This window comes from Centropristis striata, chromosome 4, assembly GCF_030273125.1.
Source record: "Centropristis striata isolate RG_2023a ecotype Rhode Island chromosome 4, C.striata_1.0, whole genome shotgun sequence".
Taxonomy (NCBI): Eukaryota; Metazoa; Chordata; class Actinopteri; order Perciformes; family Serranidae; genus Centropristis; species Centropristis striata.
In genome coordinates, this window is record NC_081520.1 from 11,524,009 (window position 1) to 11,543,726 (window position 19,718).

At 38.9% G+C, this 19,718-nt stretch overlaps 2 protein-coding genes across 2 annotated transcripts in view; both read left to right on the forward strand.

Annotated features, from left to right (window-relative positions):
• Positions 1-36: 36 nt before the first annotated feature.
• Positions 37-2,455, forward strand: txndc17 (thioredoxin domain containing 17). The gene is made up of 4 exons (XM_059331817.1): positions 37-296; positions 1,122-1,203; positions 1,675-1,750; positions 1,928-2,455. Exons 1-4 carry the CDS (start codon positions 152-154, stop codon positions 1,994-1,996), a joined length of 372 nt encoding a protein of 123 aa, XP_059187800.1. The 5' UTR covers positions 37-151; the 3' UTR covers positions 1,997-2,455.
• A 1,202-nt stretch (positions 2,456-3,657) lies between these two features.
• The window catches only part of nxn (nucleoredoxin), a 62,355-nt gene continuing 46,294 nt past the window's right edge, over positions 3,658-19,718 (forward strand). Inside the window, exon 1 of the mRNA XM_059331956.1 lies at positions 3,658-4,132. Within this exon, the coding sequence (XP_059187939.1) occupies positions 3,824-4,132 (309 nt within the window). The 5' untranslated portion in view covers positions 3,658-3,823. The remainder of the gene's footprint in view (positions 4,133-19,718) is intronic.

Below are 19,718 nucleotides of genomic sequence, written 5' to 3' on the forward strand. Positions count from 1 at the left end.
CCTTTAAGAACCTTTGCACAGCCGGATGTAGTACTGTCACATTTGGAGTATTTCTACCAGGTCCAGTGTTCAGAGGAGCAGCATTTCTGATAACACTTGTTAGTGCTTTATAGTCTAATAAGTGCAATTCCATACTAACTTGGTCTTAACGATGGTCCACTACGAAGAAGTGAGTGTGCGCGGATATGATGAATTCTGCCAGGCTGTGTCTGAGAGAAAAGGAAAGGATATTTTCGCATATTTCTCTGGTGATAAAGACGCCCAAGGAAAGAGCTGGTGTCCAGATTGTGTAAAGGGTAACTTTACTTTAAATTACTATATAATATAACCAATAGATGTTTTCTGCTTTCATTTTGAGCAGACTTGACCGAAATGCATGCCAGTGTACCAAACCCCAATCTAACAAACTTTTCGTTGTCAACCTGAGATAGTAGCAATGCATGAATAAGTATTCAGGTCCTTTACCGCATTAAAAGTACTAATCTCACACTGTGAAAATACTCCATTATAAGTCAAAGTCCTGCATTCAGAATCATACTTACGTAGAACTATGTAAGTAGCCTTTATTGTGCAGTTAAATATTTCCAGTCAGTTTATTACTATTATATATATATATATATATTGTGTTTTTGATGGTGCATTAATGTGCATGATGCATTTTTACTGCTATGGATGTTTAATGCTGTCCTATTTTTTTTAATGTGTTCATTTAGCTTAATATGTAGGATAATTTTCTCAACCCATAAAGCAACACTTTATCAGAAATATTCAAATTCAAATCACCAAATTATGAGATACAAGATTTTTACAGGAAAGGAAATGTATTAAAACTGTAATCTGAAAAGGAAATAAAACTGTCACACAAATGAAGTGTGGTGAAATGTACTAATAATAATAATATTTATCTCTGAGATGTAGTACAGTAAAAGTATGAATAAACACAAAATGGAAATTCTGAAATAAAATAAAAAAACTACCTAAAAACTGTTCTGTACAATAATATTAGTTATTCCCACTACTGAATGTGAGGATACTGATTTCCTTTTAATGATCTTTAGTAGTTTAGTATTTGGTGCATTGTGATTCAGACATTTTCAGCAGTTCCCCTTCTTCCCTTTTAGCGGAGCCAGTGGTAAGAGGAGAGATGACTCATCTTCCTGAGGGCTCTGTCTTCATCTACTGTCAAGTTGGTGAAAGGGCCTAGTCAGTATTTCACTTTTCTTTATTTCACCACAAACTGTGCCATCACAGAACATGCCATATCGGGCTGCAACTAACTCTTGCATTAGCAATGAATCTGTTGAGTGTTTCTATAAATCATAATATGCTCTTTAAAATTTCATAAATAATGGCTTTAATATATTTTCAAAGACTTTTTGGTATTGTGTTTACATCCATACAGGCATAGTTGTTTTGCATGCAAACAATTGGTTTGATTAGATCATGAAGCTACTAAACATATATAATAGACTGCTCTCTATAAAAGACAAAATGTTTATGGTGTATGCTTATTTCATATATTCCATACTCATTTACTCCAACCAAATAGGTATTTTTATGTTGGAGAGCTGAAAATCATCTTTAGCCTTAACTTGTCTGCTCTTTAAAATGTGATACTGGTGAATCATATCAGCTGCCTAATAATCATAATAATGTCTTTTTTTTATGCTTCAGTTGGAAGGATGGAACTAATGCCTTCAAGAAGACGCTGAAGTTGAGTGGAGTTCCCACTCTGCTGCGATACGGCACAGTGAGAATAATTTGCTTGACTTTTTCATTGACATGGAGTAGACAAAGATGAGTTTTACTATACATGTTTTACAGAAAAATCCTTAGGAAGTAGATAATGAGAGACAAAATACAGATATTGTAAATGTGCCTGTAATACAGAAACTTTAAAAGCCACGCCCCTGTCATCCTGTTTCAGCCCCAGAAGTTGGTGGAGGAAGAATGCTTCAAAGCTGAGCTGGTGAGGATGATGTTCACTGAGGACTGAAGGACCCTGCGCTGCTCACATCAGTCATTTCATCATTTCTCCACTGTTGAACGGTCAATTTCACCACTGTGCAATTCTAGCATTATTGATAAACCATACACCGTGTACATCTCCTACTGTGATGTGATGCAAATCAGCAACTGTGTGATTTTACAACAATAATATAACGAGCATCCTCCATAAGACAGCTTTTCAATTAAGTATGTGCTGGATATCTGCTAAGACAAACACATAGAATGAATTTAATTCATAATAATGTTTCTTGTTCTGCTTTATGTGCAATCATATGATCCTGGTTTGTAATTTGAGCTTCATACATTTTTTTGTCAAATGCCATGGTAATCTCACAGAATAGTAGATTATAAAAAAGGATTTTCTTTATTGTGACCATTTTTTATGTGATTTTATTTTTTGGTTGCCTTACAGTAGGACTCAAATAAAGTAGCACTTGATGTTGAACATTGTAATGTGTTTTATGAGGACTCTGGTGAAGGTCACATGCTTAAAATGTGCTAGTCTTACAATGACATTTTTATTGGATAATGTATCATCTGGAGAATGGATTTATGGACAAAGTTCATATTAAGTGTTTTCCACCTTTTTAAGACCATTTTTTCTTCCCCGTGCAGCTTAAAGGTCAGTGAAGTTGTGCCAGAAATCTCTTCTTAAATGAACACTGTGCCCCATAAAAAATACAAAATGTTTTTTTTGTTTCACAAACAAAATGACATCTAGTTCCATTATATTGGCAAGAAGGCAGACATCTCTAACACTCTAGACTGATAAATCGCATTACAGGTATGAGGACAAAAATATGTAGAGTTAATTTGCAAAAAAAATCCATGGTTGGATATATTTTCTTAAATTGTGTTTTTTGGGATTGCAGTACAGCAAATTGCCCATCAATCAAACTGCTGTTTCAATAGAACTTTTTTTTTAAATTGTGCTAAATCATGCATTTTTATTGTGCAATACAGTGAAAATCAATTAAACTTCTGTTTTTTAATTAATATTTTATTTTTTTATCAATTAACAAAATGCAAAGTGAGTAAACAGAAGAAAAATCTAAATAAAATCAATATTTGGTGTGACCACCCTTTGACTTTTGCACAGTACTGAATATATAAAGAAGGCTTTTATATGTTTTTGCGAATAAACTATTAACATGAATTTTGGATTTGGGGGTGACCTGTCCTTTTAACATCTGGTGCAGCCGTGGTAGTTGCCTCCTGTGAAAACTAGATGGCAGCACATCCATAGGCATTGAGTGTGGTTTAACCCTCCCCTTATCTTTTTTTTTAATTGCAGGATTTCACGTAGAGTTGCCTTATAAAGCTTCTCAAATGTGAAATTCCCAAACATTTCATGAAATATCTTACACCTTTGAGTTGAAACTAGAAACCCGGTGCTTTTAATTTGAAATTTAGACAAGTTTGTGGCTATAAAACATGGAAATCCATACATTAAAATATAATTCTCAGACATTTCTATTCCTAACAAATCAAACACCAACAGAATATGGTGATAAAGTGTCGTCTTTGTTGTAAGAAGGTGTCGTGATTAAAGTGTGTATAGTTTTTTTGGGGAAAGAGCGCAACCGCTGTTGCAGTCAGGGCGATTTAAGAGGAGCGCATTCCTGCACAGCGCTCACACCGGAGGACGAGCCGCGGTGAAGCATAGACCGCAACGCCTCACGGGGGCTGGGAGCTCACCTAAAACCTCAAATTGGAGGTGGAGGAAGTACTGGGTGTCGCCTCAACATAGCGGTTACATGTACAGCAGCCTCGGCTGAGGGAAACGTTGTGTGTTCGAGGACTGTACGCCGCGATGTCGGAGTTTCTGGTGAGTCTACTCGGGGAGCGGCTCGTCAACAGCGAGAAAGCCGAGGTGGACGTGCAGTCGCTGGGCGCCAAGCTATCCCTAGTCGGGCTCTTCTTCGGATGCAGCCTGAACGCCCCGTGCAAGCAGTTCAACGGCAGCCTGTGCGAGTTTTACAGCAGGTTCAAAAAGGCGTCTGAACACAAGGACAAATTGGAAATCGTCTTCATCTCGTCTGATCAGGACCAGAAACACTGGCAAGACTTTTTGCAGGAGATGCCATGGCCTGCGTTACCTTTCAAAGACAGACACAAAAAGGTAAGATGGGCTGTGCTGATGAGGAGGAACGCTGCCAAATCACTGCTTATTCTCTGAAGAGGAGTCACTGGGTTTAGTGGGCTGGAAATCAGTGGGAAAACCTCCCTGTAGGCCATGTCTGCTTCTTGTGTCAGTGCACAGGTGTATTGGGTTTAATTTGGGTCATTAGATTGGTTTCATTAACCTTATTTCTAATCAGATTCCCCTAAAATCTGACTCTAATCAGCTGGACTTCTGTCGTCTTATAATAATATCAAAAACTAAGTAAGTCTAATTCTTGATAAAATAGATTTTTACAGAAAATCCAAATTAATAACCAGAGGTTAAAAAGAAAGCAGAAAGGAATTAAAATGATGTGGAATGTCAGCAGCATTTACAAAGAAAAATCAGGTTTTTTTTTTAGATTATTATACTTTTTTATAATAATAATAATAATAATGTTCCACCCTTTTGATGATAAAAACTTGCAGCCAGCGAAGACACCATTTGTTCTTACTTAGCCTGATTTTTTTTTTTTTTTTTTTTGGATAAAGATAATCTAATAATGGCAGACCAGACATTCCTAACTTATTAACAAGAGAGGAAACAGAAAGACTTAACTTCCTTTTTGTTTTTCCACTGACTAACATTTCTGTTCAAGAAATGTTTATTAGCACATAATATTTTAGCTCAACACCCCCGAGCACAGCTATTGTTGCATCTATCATGTCTATATTGCTGCATGTATTCTGCCCAGTGAAGGCCCCTTTTTTATTTAACCAGCATCTCATCTATCCTGTTTCCTGATGGTGTCAACAATGCAGTGCTGCAAGGATTTCTAGTTCAGTACTTTGATATGTCTCACTTATTGAATACTTATTTATTACTATATTTCTCTTATTTTTGTAAATTAAAAGGCAGCTTGGATTTACTTCTCTGTGATATTCATTTTGAAAGTTTAATTTAAATATTAGCTTCTGTGGAAATGGACAAAGAAAATGTTTTTATTTTAGGATTTTACGACATCAAATTATCATTATTAAACTACAAGATTTATCTCTTTTCAAATTCCTCTGTGATCTAATATTTTGATGAATGAAGAAGTTTTAATTTAGAAGCCAATTTCTTTTGTTTATGGCTCATAAAGAAATGTGAAATTAACCACAAACATCTTGTAGATAAATTACTATACTTTGTGCAAAATGAAAAATACATATGGTAGAGGTTTCCTTTACCAGCTAACAAGTAAGATTTGCAGCTGCATTAACACAAAGTCTTTTAAAATTATTTTTTATTAAAAAAGGAGTTCCATGTTGTGTGTGTGTGTGTGTGTGTGTGTGTGTGTGTGTGTGTGTGTGTGTGTGTGTGTGTGTGTGTGTGTGTGTGTGTGTGTGTGTGTGTGTGTGTGTGTGTGTGTGTGTGTGTGTGTGTGTGTGTGTGTGTGTGTGTGTGTGTGTGTGTGTGTGTGTGTGTGTGTGTGTGTGTGTGTGTGTGTGTGTGTGTGTGTGTGTGTGTGTGTGTGTGTGTGTGTGTGTGTGTGCTGCAGGATGTACGTGGACCATCACAGTGTCCTGCTTGCAGCACAGGTCTCTTTTTTTCTAAATCTAAATGTAGTTGCAGATGAGGCATGAACATCGATACTGTGGTCAGTCAGTAGTATGTGCATTGTATCATTCATGCATGTCGGTGAATGCTGATTTTGTTTGCATTGTAAAATGGATTGCTATGGATTTAAAGTGGTAAAAAAAACCCATCAAATTGGAAAAAAAAAATATAAAAAACGAATTTGACCCTTTGCTTTTTATCAGATAAGGCCTGATTATACTTTCAAGAGGAAATAATATATAAAATGGAAAATAACAATATTTTAAACCCTTGTCTTGTCATAAAATATGTGCATGAAACCCACAGTGGCCTAAAATGTTTAGCACCCCACATCTGGTCTTGTATTTTGTAAGAAAAGCTGCATCTTTTCCAGTCTCGCCACGTTTAGCCAATTCAACCCCAGCTGCTCTTTGTGTAGGTGAGGCGTGACTTGGACTGCATCATTGTCTTGTAAATTCTTTCAGATTGCCAATGATGATTTCCGTTACACCTCATAATGAAGTCCAGGCGTGAATAAGGCTCGGGGATGACAGGGGAGTGGGGGGTTGTCTTGTTGTCGTCTGGGGCGGAGCACATCCATCGTCACAGTGCAGCGTTATTGTGTTCCTTAACTGCTTGTGGAAAATATCTGTGGCATCAACATAACCATTGTTCGTGCTCCTGTTGGTGGTGTATCGGCTGTCTCGGCCTTATGAAGACAGAACAACACAGTTTGCGTATCTGTGTCTAGCAGAGGCCTGCACTTTAGGTTCAGGTTGGGCTTCATCCAACCTTCGGCCTATTCTCTCTCACCATAACAACACAGCAGTGGAAATACATGTTTCAGTCAGCAGCTTAAGCCACACAATTTTATAAATGTGGCGTCTCCAGAGGCACACAGAGCTTGTCGCTACCCCTCATCATCCCCCAGTTAATTTATGATTTATGCATGCTGGCATTTACATTTTTTTATAATGATACAGATGCTGGAAATCGTGCATTAATTTATACTGCAGCATTTCTCCTGTGTTTATCTCCAGTGGACCTTTTTATTCATAACTCAGGTAGTTGTTTCCTTTTTTCCAAAGTATATTGTCTGTATAATTAGTTGTAGAGCTGCAGTGATTTGTCAATTTGGCAACTATTTTGGTAAATTATTATGCATTTCTTAAGCAAAAAAGCCAAATAAGTGAGCTTTTTTTTGTCATGCTGAAAGATATATTTGGACTGAACATGTGTTAGTTGAATAAAACAAGAGATTTTGAATTCAACAAATTGGGCTGTGGGAATTTATAATCATTATTATGCACTATTGTCTGACATAGTTTAGTAAAAATAATGAAATGACTAATAGAAACATGTGTATATAATTAAAATTATTGTGAGATGCAGCTCTATTTAATTACCTATTGTTGGGGGATTTATGTGGAACATGAGGTTGTTTTTTTGTGGTTATTATTAGACAGGACGGCTTCAAGTGTAAAATTTTGCAAATGAAAGTGTGAAGTCAGCTGGTGATAAAATTGGATGCATAAAGTCTCTCATTTGGCTCTGAGGAACAGAGGAAGGTTTCCAGCTGAAGATGTCCTGGCATGTCAAAATGTGAACTGAATCTTAACTAAAGTGGATCTACTGTACGTGTGCTATTTACCTCATTTAGTGAGCGATGTCGACCCAGTTGAGGGCCGTGTTGATGTTGTTGGTGTTCAGACACTAAGTGGCCCTCTACCTCTCCTCTCAAACTCTGTTTGACTTAATGCAAGCTGAGCTCATCCCCTGAAGGATGCAATTCCTCCTCAGTCGTGTCTTTCAGAGCCTCGCCACCGCCCACCTAAGACTCTCTGACTGTACCTCCCCTCCTCCTCCCCTCTCTTCTCCCCCCTCCTCTGTCCTGTACTGATTTGGCTATCGCTCTCACTGGAGGCTGTCCTCTTTTCTTTTTACTCAGGGGTTATCCAGGCCTTCCTGTTGCAGGAAATGTTTGTTATTTAATCAAGAAGGGATAATATTCTTGATTTAAATACAGAGAGAAGGGAAAGTCTGGTGTTAATTCAAAGTCGAGGCCAATCTGTCCTTGAAAAAAAGGTTAAAGCTGTCATGCAGTTCTCTGGTGGTTTGGTAACCCAAATAAACAGACTGAAAAGTGTAACTGGCATTAACATTGTGGTGCCAGTGGATTTAATTTAGTTATTTCCTCATGTGCATGTCTGACTGGCATATTTAGTTTCTACAGAGGTTACACGTGGGTCAGTTAAATAGTGCTTAATGGAGTGGAAAATGTCAGTAATTTTTCTCATTAAATATTTTCCATTCTGAAGGTGTTGTCACTCTTAAAGCAGGAAAACCAGGAAGTCAGACCATTGCTTCTAAACAGCATAGAGGATATCTGTGGAGGGGGGATCACTGCCTAGCGTGTTCTCAGTGAGTGGATGTCTGCTTGTTGTCCAGGGACGGCCAGCTGTCTGGCTGTCTTGGCTTGCTGGCACTTCCTTACATGGACTTGTGCAGCAGGAGTGAGAGAGTTGATGTAAATCAATTAAAGCCTTGGCCAACGCGATGTGAAAACCCAACTTGACCAAAGGGGGGAGAACAAGCTGCGACGCTGCCAGAGCTGCTCCTGCAGGAGTTGGAGGGGGGGGTCACATCGCGGTGAGAGAAAGGCCTCTTGTTCAAGTCGTCCTGGTCAGCGGTTCTGCTCTGTAGCCGGCCCCCAGAGGCAGGACGCCCGCTCACTCGGCTCTCAGCCAGGGGCTCAGGGTGCAAGGGGCTTAGGAGAGGGGCTAAGAACGCTTTTCATCAATATGTCACAGCTGAAAACTGCTGTGCATGCAGCCCATCATAACTCCTTGCACTGTGACAGTAGAAATGGCTGAAAGAGGAACCCCAAGCCGTTTTATCTGCAGGTGGCAATCCGCTCCTCTTGATCTGTCACTGTTGTGTTTGGTTTTTGTGGGCCTGTACCGTTAGATGTTCTCTTCTTTGTTGTGTTCAGTCGCACAGTGCGGGCTAATAACGTCAACAGAATGTGACATTTTTGAGGCTTCTGTGATGTGGAACATCTGTAATTGAGAGCTTTAAAGTTAATTGTAGGATTCAAAGAGGATGTATTCGTCACCAGTTTGAGCTCAGTCTGACTGCGCTCGAACTCATGGGAACAAACTATCAGCGGGACATTAAACTGAGGTCTCTAAGATCACCAGGGAGGTAGTAAGCAAATAATAAAACATTTCTGCCTGCTCCTTAACAGTAGGTCGAATTATAATTCAAATACAACTAAATGAATAGATGCACGAGATCCAAAGGCTGGGGCTGATGACTAAGCATGATGTATGTAGTGTAAAAACTCAATGCAGCAGCCCTATGTTGGACTGAAACAGAGTAAATGAAGGTGGTCTATCACCATATAAAGCTGTGATCCGGAAACAGTGGCACTCTTTTTAAATTCCTGACTCCGATCAAAGTACAGAGGCTTTAGCACTGTAAGTAGCCTAATGAAGTTGGCTCTGGGACTAAAAGGAAAATAAGATAATCCTTACTTCAAGGCATTTGACCCTCGCAGATTAGATGACTCATGAAACCTTAAAAGAACACCTAACCTAAAGTTTCATGCTGTTTAATTACTTTTAAAGGTAAGTAACCCTTCAAAACGTTTACATGCATTGAGTTGTTTCAATATGCTACATGAACACAGGTCACTGATATGTTTCTTTTTCTAAGTCTCTATAATTGCCCAACTAAATTGTGATGTGGTTTTCTGGCTTAAGGTCAAATTCCAATTCAAAAAAAGTAACACTGTGATAAAACATATTACAGAATGCAACGATTTGCAAATCCATTGAACTGAATACAGGACAAATGCAAAATATCTAATGCTCATACTGGGAAAATGTGTTTTTTTTTGTAAATATATTCACAATTTATTTATTTGTTGTTTTTTTACATTTTACAGTGTCCCAACTTTTTTTGGTCTCCTGGTTGTATAATATTATGGTTGCAATAACAATAACTCCCTTTTTACTTACCTGCGAGGTGGCTCAGGTCAACAGTAATAAGGCCCTTGCCTTAGATTTAGGTAGAGGAAGCTGTGTGTTGGCAAAATACCTGCAACTAGTTAGTAATTTTGTTTAAATTACATATTATGATGGCTTTATTGCAGAGCAACAGGAAGTGCTCCAGACATTCATCTGGCATTTATTTGATTAGGATTTCTGCATATTTTGCTCCATGTAAGATTGTGTAGGTTTTTTTTAAATGATTGTTTGCTGATCAAACATTTGTAATGTTTGTTTTGTGTTGGCTGGCTTAACACTGGTTGTGCATATGGAGCACTTCAGTGGTGGTGCATAATTTGTTTTCTTATTAATGAACTGTGAACATAGAGGTGTTATATAAACATATGTAATCTTATCATTTAAATGCAACTGTATTTGCAACATGATGTTACTCTTTATACATTCCCATTCACACCATTGTGTTTGGTGTAACGCTTACTTGTTGTAAGATGACCTTGTCGAGGCTGTTACCTTGACTCTTGCTTGAAGTGTGCATGCCTGGCTGCAGTGCTGTCATTTAATGGGACTCCATTGTCCTGCAGCTGTGAGGCCTTGTTGCTGAGCGCCATGTTTGACAAGAGCTTATGTAAAGAATGTGGGCAGACACCTGCTCCACTGAAGCCGCTCAGGGCCGGAGGGCATGGAAACAGTGTGTGTTTGTGAGGGCTCAGGATACTTGGCAATGCCAACTGTTACATCTCACACCACCAAGCTTGTGTTACTGTCTCTCTTCACTGGCCATTATGTCCCTTTTTACTGGGAGATCTGTAATATTATGAGAGGCGACAATAGAGATCTCATCAGAGGTGAAGTTCGGAGGCTTAAGTTACCCAAGTGAGAGTTTAGGGAACAGTTGCACTGTGTGTCCTGTAAAATCCCATTCCCTCTTGCAACTCGATCTGTTTTCACTTCCGTTATCTACACATTAAAAGACAACACACAAAAGCTGTAAGGCTCTGACCTCTGTCTGCGGTCCACCAACCACTGAAACGATACTCTGGGACTGACTTTTCCTCTTTGTCCCCGTCTTCTCCAGCTGGACTGCTCCTCCCGGACTCTGTGTGGTTTTCAGTCAGGACTTTCCAAAGCAGAGTGACGTTAAAGATAATACACATAGCTAATGTGTTCACCGCAGGAGCTTTCAATGAGAACAACAGATGATTCATCTGCTTGCGCACATTAACCCCAAACCAGCCCAATTGTCACATACTTGCCAGTCAAATCATCCAAACCAGCGGCATAGAAGTTCAGCATGCGATTGCTTGATATTAATTTTGGATTCTACTGATGACAGGAAAGCAGCTTTGCTTCTTTCCATGGAAATAAGCAGATGGTTAGTTCAATTCACAAATCAACCATCATCTGCTATGCGTTTTCCTTTTTTATTTATTTTTTATTTAATGCTACTGCTGCCGCATCCTGGAGGTTTGTTTCTCCTTTTCTCTGAGCTGAGAACACTTCATGGACGGGTTGTTGTGCCTGGACCATCCCCCACTCAATCCTCCGGTCTCTAATTGCCCCACACCGCAGCTCAGCAGCCCCTTCCAACATAATAACAGCATAGCCGCCCCAGGGGCATCCTGCCATCCATAGCTGTCTTTTTCGTCTTCCTTTTGTTATCTCTCCTAGATTGAATGTTGGCTCTTTGTGATTGCCCAGTTTCCCCCTCATCATCACCACTGATCATGTTTCTTAAGCTAAATGGAAAAAGACACAATGATGGATGCACGCTTCGAAATGTCTACACGCCCTGCAAAATTTCATCTTTTATCTCTGACACTCGATGAAACCTATCTCCTCCAGGATATCTACTCAGTCAGTGAGTGGCAGTGTTGATTTGATGTTAATTTATTCATAGTATGAAAATTTCTGGCGTGACAAGTTTCCCCTTGGACGATAACCCTTCCCCTTCCATGTGACCACCGCCGCGCTCCCAGGATGGAAGCACTGTTGTGTATATGCAAGCTGTGAACCCCCCTCACTGTGGTGTTTTCATTCAAGTGTAAGTGCTCCTGCAGCTCCTGCTCCTGTCTGAAAAGAAGCTCGCCATACAAAGAGACCCAGTGTCTCAGCGTGCAGCATGGCACAGTGGCACCAGCCCCGCTGTCTTGCCTTCAGTTTAGCTGTTGCATGTGGCGGGAGGATTTTTATCGAGCAACTGACAAGCGTGCACTCTGATAAAGTGAGGGAAAGGGAGCTTGATTTCTTTGAATGTAAGGCTACTAACAAAATAACCATATTTTGTTACTGATCTAAACATCTTCTGTTTTTATTCTGTGCTTGATTACACTTCATTTGGGTACACTGGTGATTCTCAACATCTTACTCAGTAGGTAATGTGGACAGATTGCGGAGTGGCTCAACACATTTTTTTTTTTTTTTAAATAGCAAAGAAATACATATTCACATACTTGTTAACATAACTTGTGTTTTGGAGGAAATTAAGAATCCATATTGGAATAGTTGTGATGGTTTGATAGAAATAATGGATTAACATCAGAAATAATTAGCTAAAAGTAATGTATACACATCTGAAATGGTTGTCTGAAAGTAATGTATAAACCATAGACTGTATAAACATGTGAAATTGTCAGCCTAAAGTAATGGTTAAAGTTGCTAGCCAATATTAATGGATATATTGTTGAAATAGTTAGGCTAATTGATTCATGGTTGACAGTTAACCTGAAGTAACGGATAAACATTTGAAATAATTAGCTAAAAGTAATAAATAAAACAGTTGTTGTGATTGTAAACTGAAAGAAATAGACATAATATATGAAATAGCTGGCTAAAAGTAATGTACAAATGGTTGAACTAGTTAGCTTGAAGTAATGGTTAAAGTTGCTAGCTAATAATAAAGTATATATTGTTCAAATAGTTAATTGATTCATGGTTGACAGCTTTAAGTCATGGATAGATTGAAATAATTAGCTTAAAGTAATAAATTGTTGAGATGGTTAACTGAAAGTAATAGATAAACATCTGTAATGGCTAGCTAAAATTAATGCATAAACGTGAAATGGTTTGATAAAAGTAATGGACAAATGGTTGAAATGGATGTCTAAAAGTTATGTATAAACATCTGAAATAGCTAGCTTAAGGTAATGGATAAATGGATGAAATAGTTAGCGTAAAGTAATGGTTGAAATTGATAGCTGAACATAATGGCTTATATTGATGAAATAGGCTCAAAGTAATGGATGTGGTTGACATAATTAAGCTAAGTAATGGATAAACAGTTGAAATATTTAGCCATTTCTATATTACTTTCAGCTAAACACTGGGAATAGCTTTAAGAAAAGTTCAGCCTCTGAATGTTGAAGGTCACATGAGGGCTGATGTTGAAAGGCTACTTTACTTTACAGGGACGTGGGGGAATGACAGCAGAAATATGTTGGGAAGCACTCATGTGCGTTAACTGCTGTGCTGTGCTGTACTCCACTCTGCTGTGATGGACTTTGTGGGCAGCCCACATCTTCTCGGAATTAAAACGATAGATTTAATGTACGACATTAGGGCAGTGCAGTGTCTTATTTATTGTCTGCTACTGTAACCGCATCGTGGGATTTTAATATTGTGGATTGATTTGTGAAATGGCTTTATGTGATTTTTTTTTTTTTTTTTCCCATACCTAAAGGATGAAGATCATCTGGCTTTAATTTTGTTTTTATCAACTCATCTTAGCCATATAATAAGCAAGACTGTGGAAAGACATCTTAAAAAGCTGTGATATCTTCAGTATCAGACTATAGTGGTCAAGCAAAACAAATCTGTAAATCTTGAGCTATTACTTGTAATGATGTATTGACAGTAATTGGATACTATTTTCGATATGCCACGTCTTGCCACGTCCTCTTGAAGATGTCACCTAGCACCAGAGGAAACTGAACAATATTAAAATCCAGAAATAGCACTTTGTCAAACTCTTTTTGACAGCTGAAAGAAACTTGCACTCCAGCGCCAAATTTCCACTGGAAGATCAGGCTGAGTCACCCATTCTCCTTTTTAATTTTAACTTGCTTCTTCACATATGTCTTTGTTTTACTGTTTCAAAGAGTTTATATACATGTTAAAAAAAATGGGTTAATATTTCAAAATGCAGAGATTTATTGGTTCTAGCTGTTGGTGGCTCCTTGGCCCTGTATTTACAGTGAGCTGTTAATCTCCTACAGGATAATGAGCCAGCTGAGGATGTATCATATGACTAATAAGGCCACCGACATCTTCCTAAAAGACTCTTTTCCTTAATAATGAATCAGCTCTTCTTCATGGCGTAGCAAGTTAACGGTGGCTGAAGGAATTCTAAATAATAATCTTCAAATGCACTTTTTGTCGGAGCTCAGCAACTCAAGAGTTGTGTAGCTAATTTAAATGCTGTCTTCGCTACGTTGGCATGTTGCGTTAAGTAAAGTGAAGAAAAATTGAGGGGAGTCTGGCTGAAGCGGATCTCATGGCCTGTAGTTTGCTCATTATTTTTTATAATAACCAGAGAGTCACTTGGAATCATTTCCAGGCGCACCCATCCGCTGCTCCTCCAGGAGGTTTGCACACAAACAAGCATTCTTGAATTGGGATCATTTAATGTGTTTCTATTTGGATTATTAATCTAAATATCCAAAACCGTCTGCAGCCAGGTTCACTGAGTTTACAGCGCCGGTGTTATTTGACACCACTGCATCAACACGCTCACCACATAATTGCACATTATATCTACGTGGACAAATGGATATGTTTATAGTCCCTGTTGGTATCTGTCACGGCGTGTGTGTGCACGCCCGAGTCACGTGATTCTTTATAATACATTTGTGAGCTATTACTCAAGGTCACTGGTGGGCAAGCTAATCTGGAAAACAAATAATGGTTCTGCAGCGTTGCCAATAAATTGATTCATGCTGTTGTATTATCAGCAACATAACATTAACGATATGAAACTTTTTTAACTGGCTGCAAAATATTTACTGCCACTGAAAGCCTGCGTTGAAGTGCTAAAATAATAGGTGTAGACATACCTGTTTAAGCCAGTTACTATATGTAATAATTAGTGACTTAATTTTGGTAGTTCAAGTAATTATAGCATCTTTGTAATTATCTGCATTCAGCGGTGGATTGTAACTATTTTATTTAACTTTTATACTTCTACTTCACTACATTTTGAGGCAAATATTGTATTTTTAACTCCTCTACACTTGACTGCCAGCTCCACTTACTTACTTTTCAGGTGAAGATTTAACATAAAAATCATGATACATTAAAAGTGATCACACTTTTCTTTTTAAATAAACCTCATGACAGTATATTAAGTAGTTCAAATTAGCCCTACTTTAATCACAATTGAAGACTCTTTAAATAAATGCATAATAATAATTCAATAATATATTTGGAATTTATAAAACAATCTGAGTGTGGCCATTCTGTATAATGAGTACTTTGACTTTTGATACTTTAAATACATTTTGATGCTGGTGCTTTTGTGCTTTTACGTCAGTAAGTTGATGAATGCAGGAATTTTACTTGATGTGGAGTAATTTTTACTTAAATAAGGGATCTGAATTCATTTTCCACCACTGTCTACGTTATTTCCGTGGCTTTGTGTCCAAAGGTTGACACCCAGAAACGTACTAAACACAGCAAAATAAAAAGAAAAGCGTAAATCCAGAGAGAGGGCACTGTGCACACTTATAGGGATCATAAATAGGCAGAAGAATTGATACTTTGGTGCCTAATAAGTAATTAAGTTATTGTTTGTTTGCCAAAAAAAAGAGATAAAATGCACAATAATTCATTTGATTCATTTGACTTATTTTACCAATCTTTGTATAGCTAATGTTATGATCTCCTTATCATAAATGCCTTTGGCCACTATAGTTGTGTAGTAAATATCTGATATTGTGACAGTCCTATTGTATACTTTCACACTGTGTTATAAAATCTGATCTCCAGACAAAGCCATCTTTTTTACAGTAGTTGTGCAGTATGTAGTGAATGTTGAAGTTCAGCTTGTTTGTTCACTTCAGCTGCAGCAAGTAAAGTAAACAAGCATTGAACTTGACCTTGCTGCTGAGAAACACATGGAGTCTGTATAATATAGCAGAGCAACAGGCCAGATGATGTACTGATGGTAGCCCATATGGAGTTATTGGCAATGTTGCTGGTTGTAACAGGGGGGGAAATTAGAGGGAAGACTGAATGAAGGGCCGACAAACACTAACCATGACAGGAAGCGAAGGATGTCATGGGACGAGCTGATTATCTGACTGAGAGCGATTCTCATTGAACAAGGAGAAGTAGCCTTGGATTGTATTCTCCAGCTGTCACGTCCCATTTTGAAAGCAACTATTCTACATCTTTGTTCAATAAAAAATAAAACCCTGCATGCATTCCTCGCATATGCCAGCTCATGTAGTGGCACAGAGGAATGCGTTTGTCAGAAAAGCCCCACACAAATCATCAGACACTTTTAGTGGTTGAGCGAGTGGACCCCCTGCTGAGGCTGCACCGTGGCTTAGCTCTGTCTCCGTGTTGGGGGCTAATCGCTGTTTTGATTAGTCTTTTTTTACCCAATCTGTTTGCACGGAGCACCGATCCCACGGCCATGTTGAATGAAAGGGTTTATCAGCTTAAGCCTGTTGTAAGGAGCACGAGAGGTCTCATCTTTTCACTGAGGGAACGAGAGCGGCCCTCGGACACAAGTGTCCAGGCAATTAGAGACGCCGGGGCCTCAAAGACAGATTACTGGCACACAGAGTTGTTGCTGGCGTCTTTCTTGTCCCGCACATTGTTCACTCTGTGTTGAGACTCATGATGATTGGTGCCGTTTTCACCAAAGGGGAGAGATAACCGGACACAGTCACAGGGCTCTTTAAATAGGAGAAGATTCTTTGGATGCAACGTCAAATTACAGACTTTAAAACTGTAAATAGTTTTCCAGCAGACAGTCAGATTGCATCCTAATGTAGGAGCAGTCTCCACATCCCAGATGGAACTTTCTCCCATTTCAATTATTTGTTAAATTTGGTGCAACTTCCATCATTTGCACCCGTTTTTGATTCAGCTTGTTATATGGAAGCATAACATCAAAGTACAATGACAAAGAAATGCCCAAAAACCGCTTCACCCATGTTTGTTAGCTCACCTTCATCAGCTGGACTAAAATCCAAAATACTCCGAAAAAGGGGAAGAGTCATTTTAGTTTTAATAGTCCTGTAAATCACCATGTTTCTCAGCTCCGCTACTTGTTACAAAGAACAAAGAAGGACTACTGGTAGTGTCTTCTGTGCACTACAAAACAAAAGATGCAACATATCTCTATCAGTTTATCACATGGACTGAAAGAGCAGCTTCTGTATTTTTGATGGTATTGAAAATCAGTATTTCTAAATACCCTGCTATACTGTGATGGCACCCGAGCCTGTATTATAGTTTGCTATTGATTAAAGGGTTTTCAGGGACTTTTCTGGATCAACTAAAGCAGCTACACCAGGTTTATGTATGCATAGAGCCATGCCAACATTACTGTAAATAAAGAGTACACTCTTTTTTTTTTTTGTTTGTATACTGTTAGAGTATTTTTTAAATGATTATATATGTCATAATAGCACATAAGATCTGCAAATTTTCACTCAAAGGTTAACAGTTAAGAAGCATTCCCCTGAGGTTGACCATAAAAACATTCTCACACATTCATATATTGTATTTTAATTTCCTGAAACACACTTTACAATATCTTTGCATCCAAAAAATCTCTATCCAAAATCCTGTTTTAATGTCTTCACAGGAGAACAAACTGATTCTGTTTTTCTAGTCACCCCAGATGTGAACAGGACTGGAGGTTGAGACATTTTATGGTTTCTTCCTCTGAAGGAAATGAACTCGCAGAAAGCATACAAGCTTTAAAGTGAGACCCTTCCTGCTGAAGTGACTTGTAGCCCGCGAGGTGTTAAATTGAGTCTGGAGACCGTGTGAGTGCAGGGAGTGGGTAAACACAGACAAAATACTTAACCCTCCCTCCGCTCCACAGCTCACCGCTATGTCACTCGCCACCTGCTCATTTGACAGCGCTGCTGGTTTTGGAAGCAGCAGGTGTGCTCTTTACATTCAATGGTAGCAGGTTCTGCTCCGACAACCCCGATCTGTATGTGTGTGTGTGTGTGTGTGTTGTGGTCAGTAAGCCTGTCCTTTCCAGAAGTGGAATATAGACTACAGTGGGATCATTAAGTGTCTTTAGTGTAGCCGCATCAATAGCCAAGTGTTTGTGTGCACACAATCCCCCATAAAGACTCACAAAGAAAAGCCAGATGAAGGGTTCATGTCAGGAATGTCTGTCTTTCTGCCAAGTCCTATACCTTCTCTCTTTTCATCTATCATGTAATTATGGTGTGCAGCAAGAGCCAGAGGTATGTACTATGTTTTTAAAAGACTGCAAGGCCGGGGAATTAAACTAAAGAATTATTGTTGAGAATGAAAATACGACTTTAGGGTTTTCTGGTATGAATGAAACCAGGCCGAAGGAGAAAGGTGAGACCCAAACCAGAAGTTTGGATCTGTGAAGAGTAGCTCACTGGAGCTGAAACCCCCGACATGTGGAATCATTTCTCTCCTGTCCGGAGTTCTGCTGTGTGGCCGAACCCCTCGAGAAACAAAGGGATCTCCATCACTTCATCGCTTCCCCCTCAGCGCTTTGTTGCTCCAGGTGTCCGCCGTCTGAGCAGGCGAGATGAGCTGCAGATAGAAACCTTGTGTGAAGATCTGTTTAATAAGAAAAAATAGCCAGAACCAAAATCCTCACAGGTACTTTTTACGAAAATCTGTTTTCTCTCAGTTGGACTTCTTTAAGCTTGAGAGGCTCAGTGCCAGGATTCCTCTTGACTTTGCTGTCGTGAGAAAAAAATCTGGGTAGGGATCTGCCAGTCGGGTGGAGATAGGTATGTTCATAATGCATGCTGTAATTACACTCTAATTACTGGCACCAGAGGATGAGCACAAAATATGAAAGCAGCATTTGACATCACTGGTGCTAACCAGCTGTTGATGATCCTTCCTTGTTTTTGACGTCCAGTCTGAAGTGCAGAACAACGTATAATGCTTTAGGAATAAATGTGGCACTGGTGACTGTACATGGTCCCACTTCCTAGGCTTCCTATAACATGTTCTTCCTTTATCCCTCCTCAGAAAGTGAAAGCAGAGCCAAGTTAAATACCTGGCGTGGCCTCAAAGCTCTGAATATTTCCGTGGAAAGCAGATCGGTTTGTGTAAGTTTGTGAATAGAGATAACAGATTGCATGTCTTTTGTGGCCGGTGAGTTGCCAGTTTTTGAGAAATGGGTGTACCACACACTGGCCCAGAATATTAGGTAATAATACACTGGGGCTTCTCAAGTGTGACCACTTTGAACTGGAGTCTGCTGGTATCAGAGCTGTGCTGACAAGAGTGTAGATTAAAAGAGTCATATTAAAAGTCTGGAATAGGAAAAACACAAGTATCTGTAAAACACACTTTAGCTTAGCAGATCTAAAGTTTGGTCGGATTTTTACTGTGAATAGCTTTTAACTTGGGCTCTGTGATATGGTCAAAATCTTCTGTCCCAATACAAATTGTTTCATATCTCCAATAATGTGTATCACAATACACAATGTTTTCATACAGGAGTATTGACGTAACACAATATTTGTGAAACAGCATGAGTAACTGTGATGTGTTAGTTTAAATTGGTGGTACTCTGATTACAGTTACTGTTCTTAAATAAATCCCTTAAAGCCGTCTATTTTTATCACCTTCACCAAGGAGTTTATGGTTCTTTGTCTGTTTGTCAACAGGATTTCAGAAAAACTACTACTTGGTGAAAGGGTGTAGCAGGGGAATGCTACGTTTTGGATCCAAATGATCTGTTAGACATGCAAATTATTTTTCACCTTTGACACTAGCCATGTTTCCATTAAAGTTGAAGTGAATTTTGAAGCAAAAGTTTAAAATGT

Bases quoted from the DNA above. Each gene is read 5' to 3' on its own strand.
- txndc17 (XM_059331817.1), top strand. From the start codon at position 152: ATGGTCCACTACGAAGAAGTGAGTGTGCGCGGATATGATGAATTCTGC. The intron at 297-1,121 runs GTAACTTTACTT...CTTCCCTTTTAG, and splicing joins GTGTCCAGATTGTGTAAAGG to CGGAGCCAGTGGTAAGAGGA. The intron at 1,204-1,674 runs GTCAGTATTTCA...TTTATGCTTCAG, and splicing joins CAAGTTGGTGAAAGGGCCTA to TTGGAAGGATGGAACTAATG.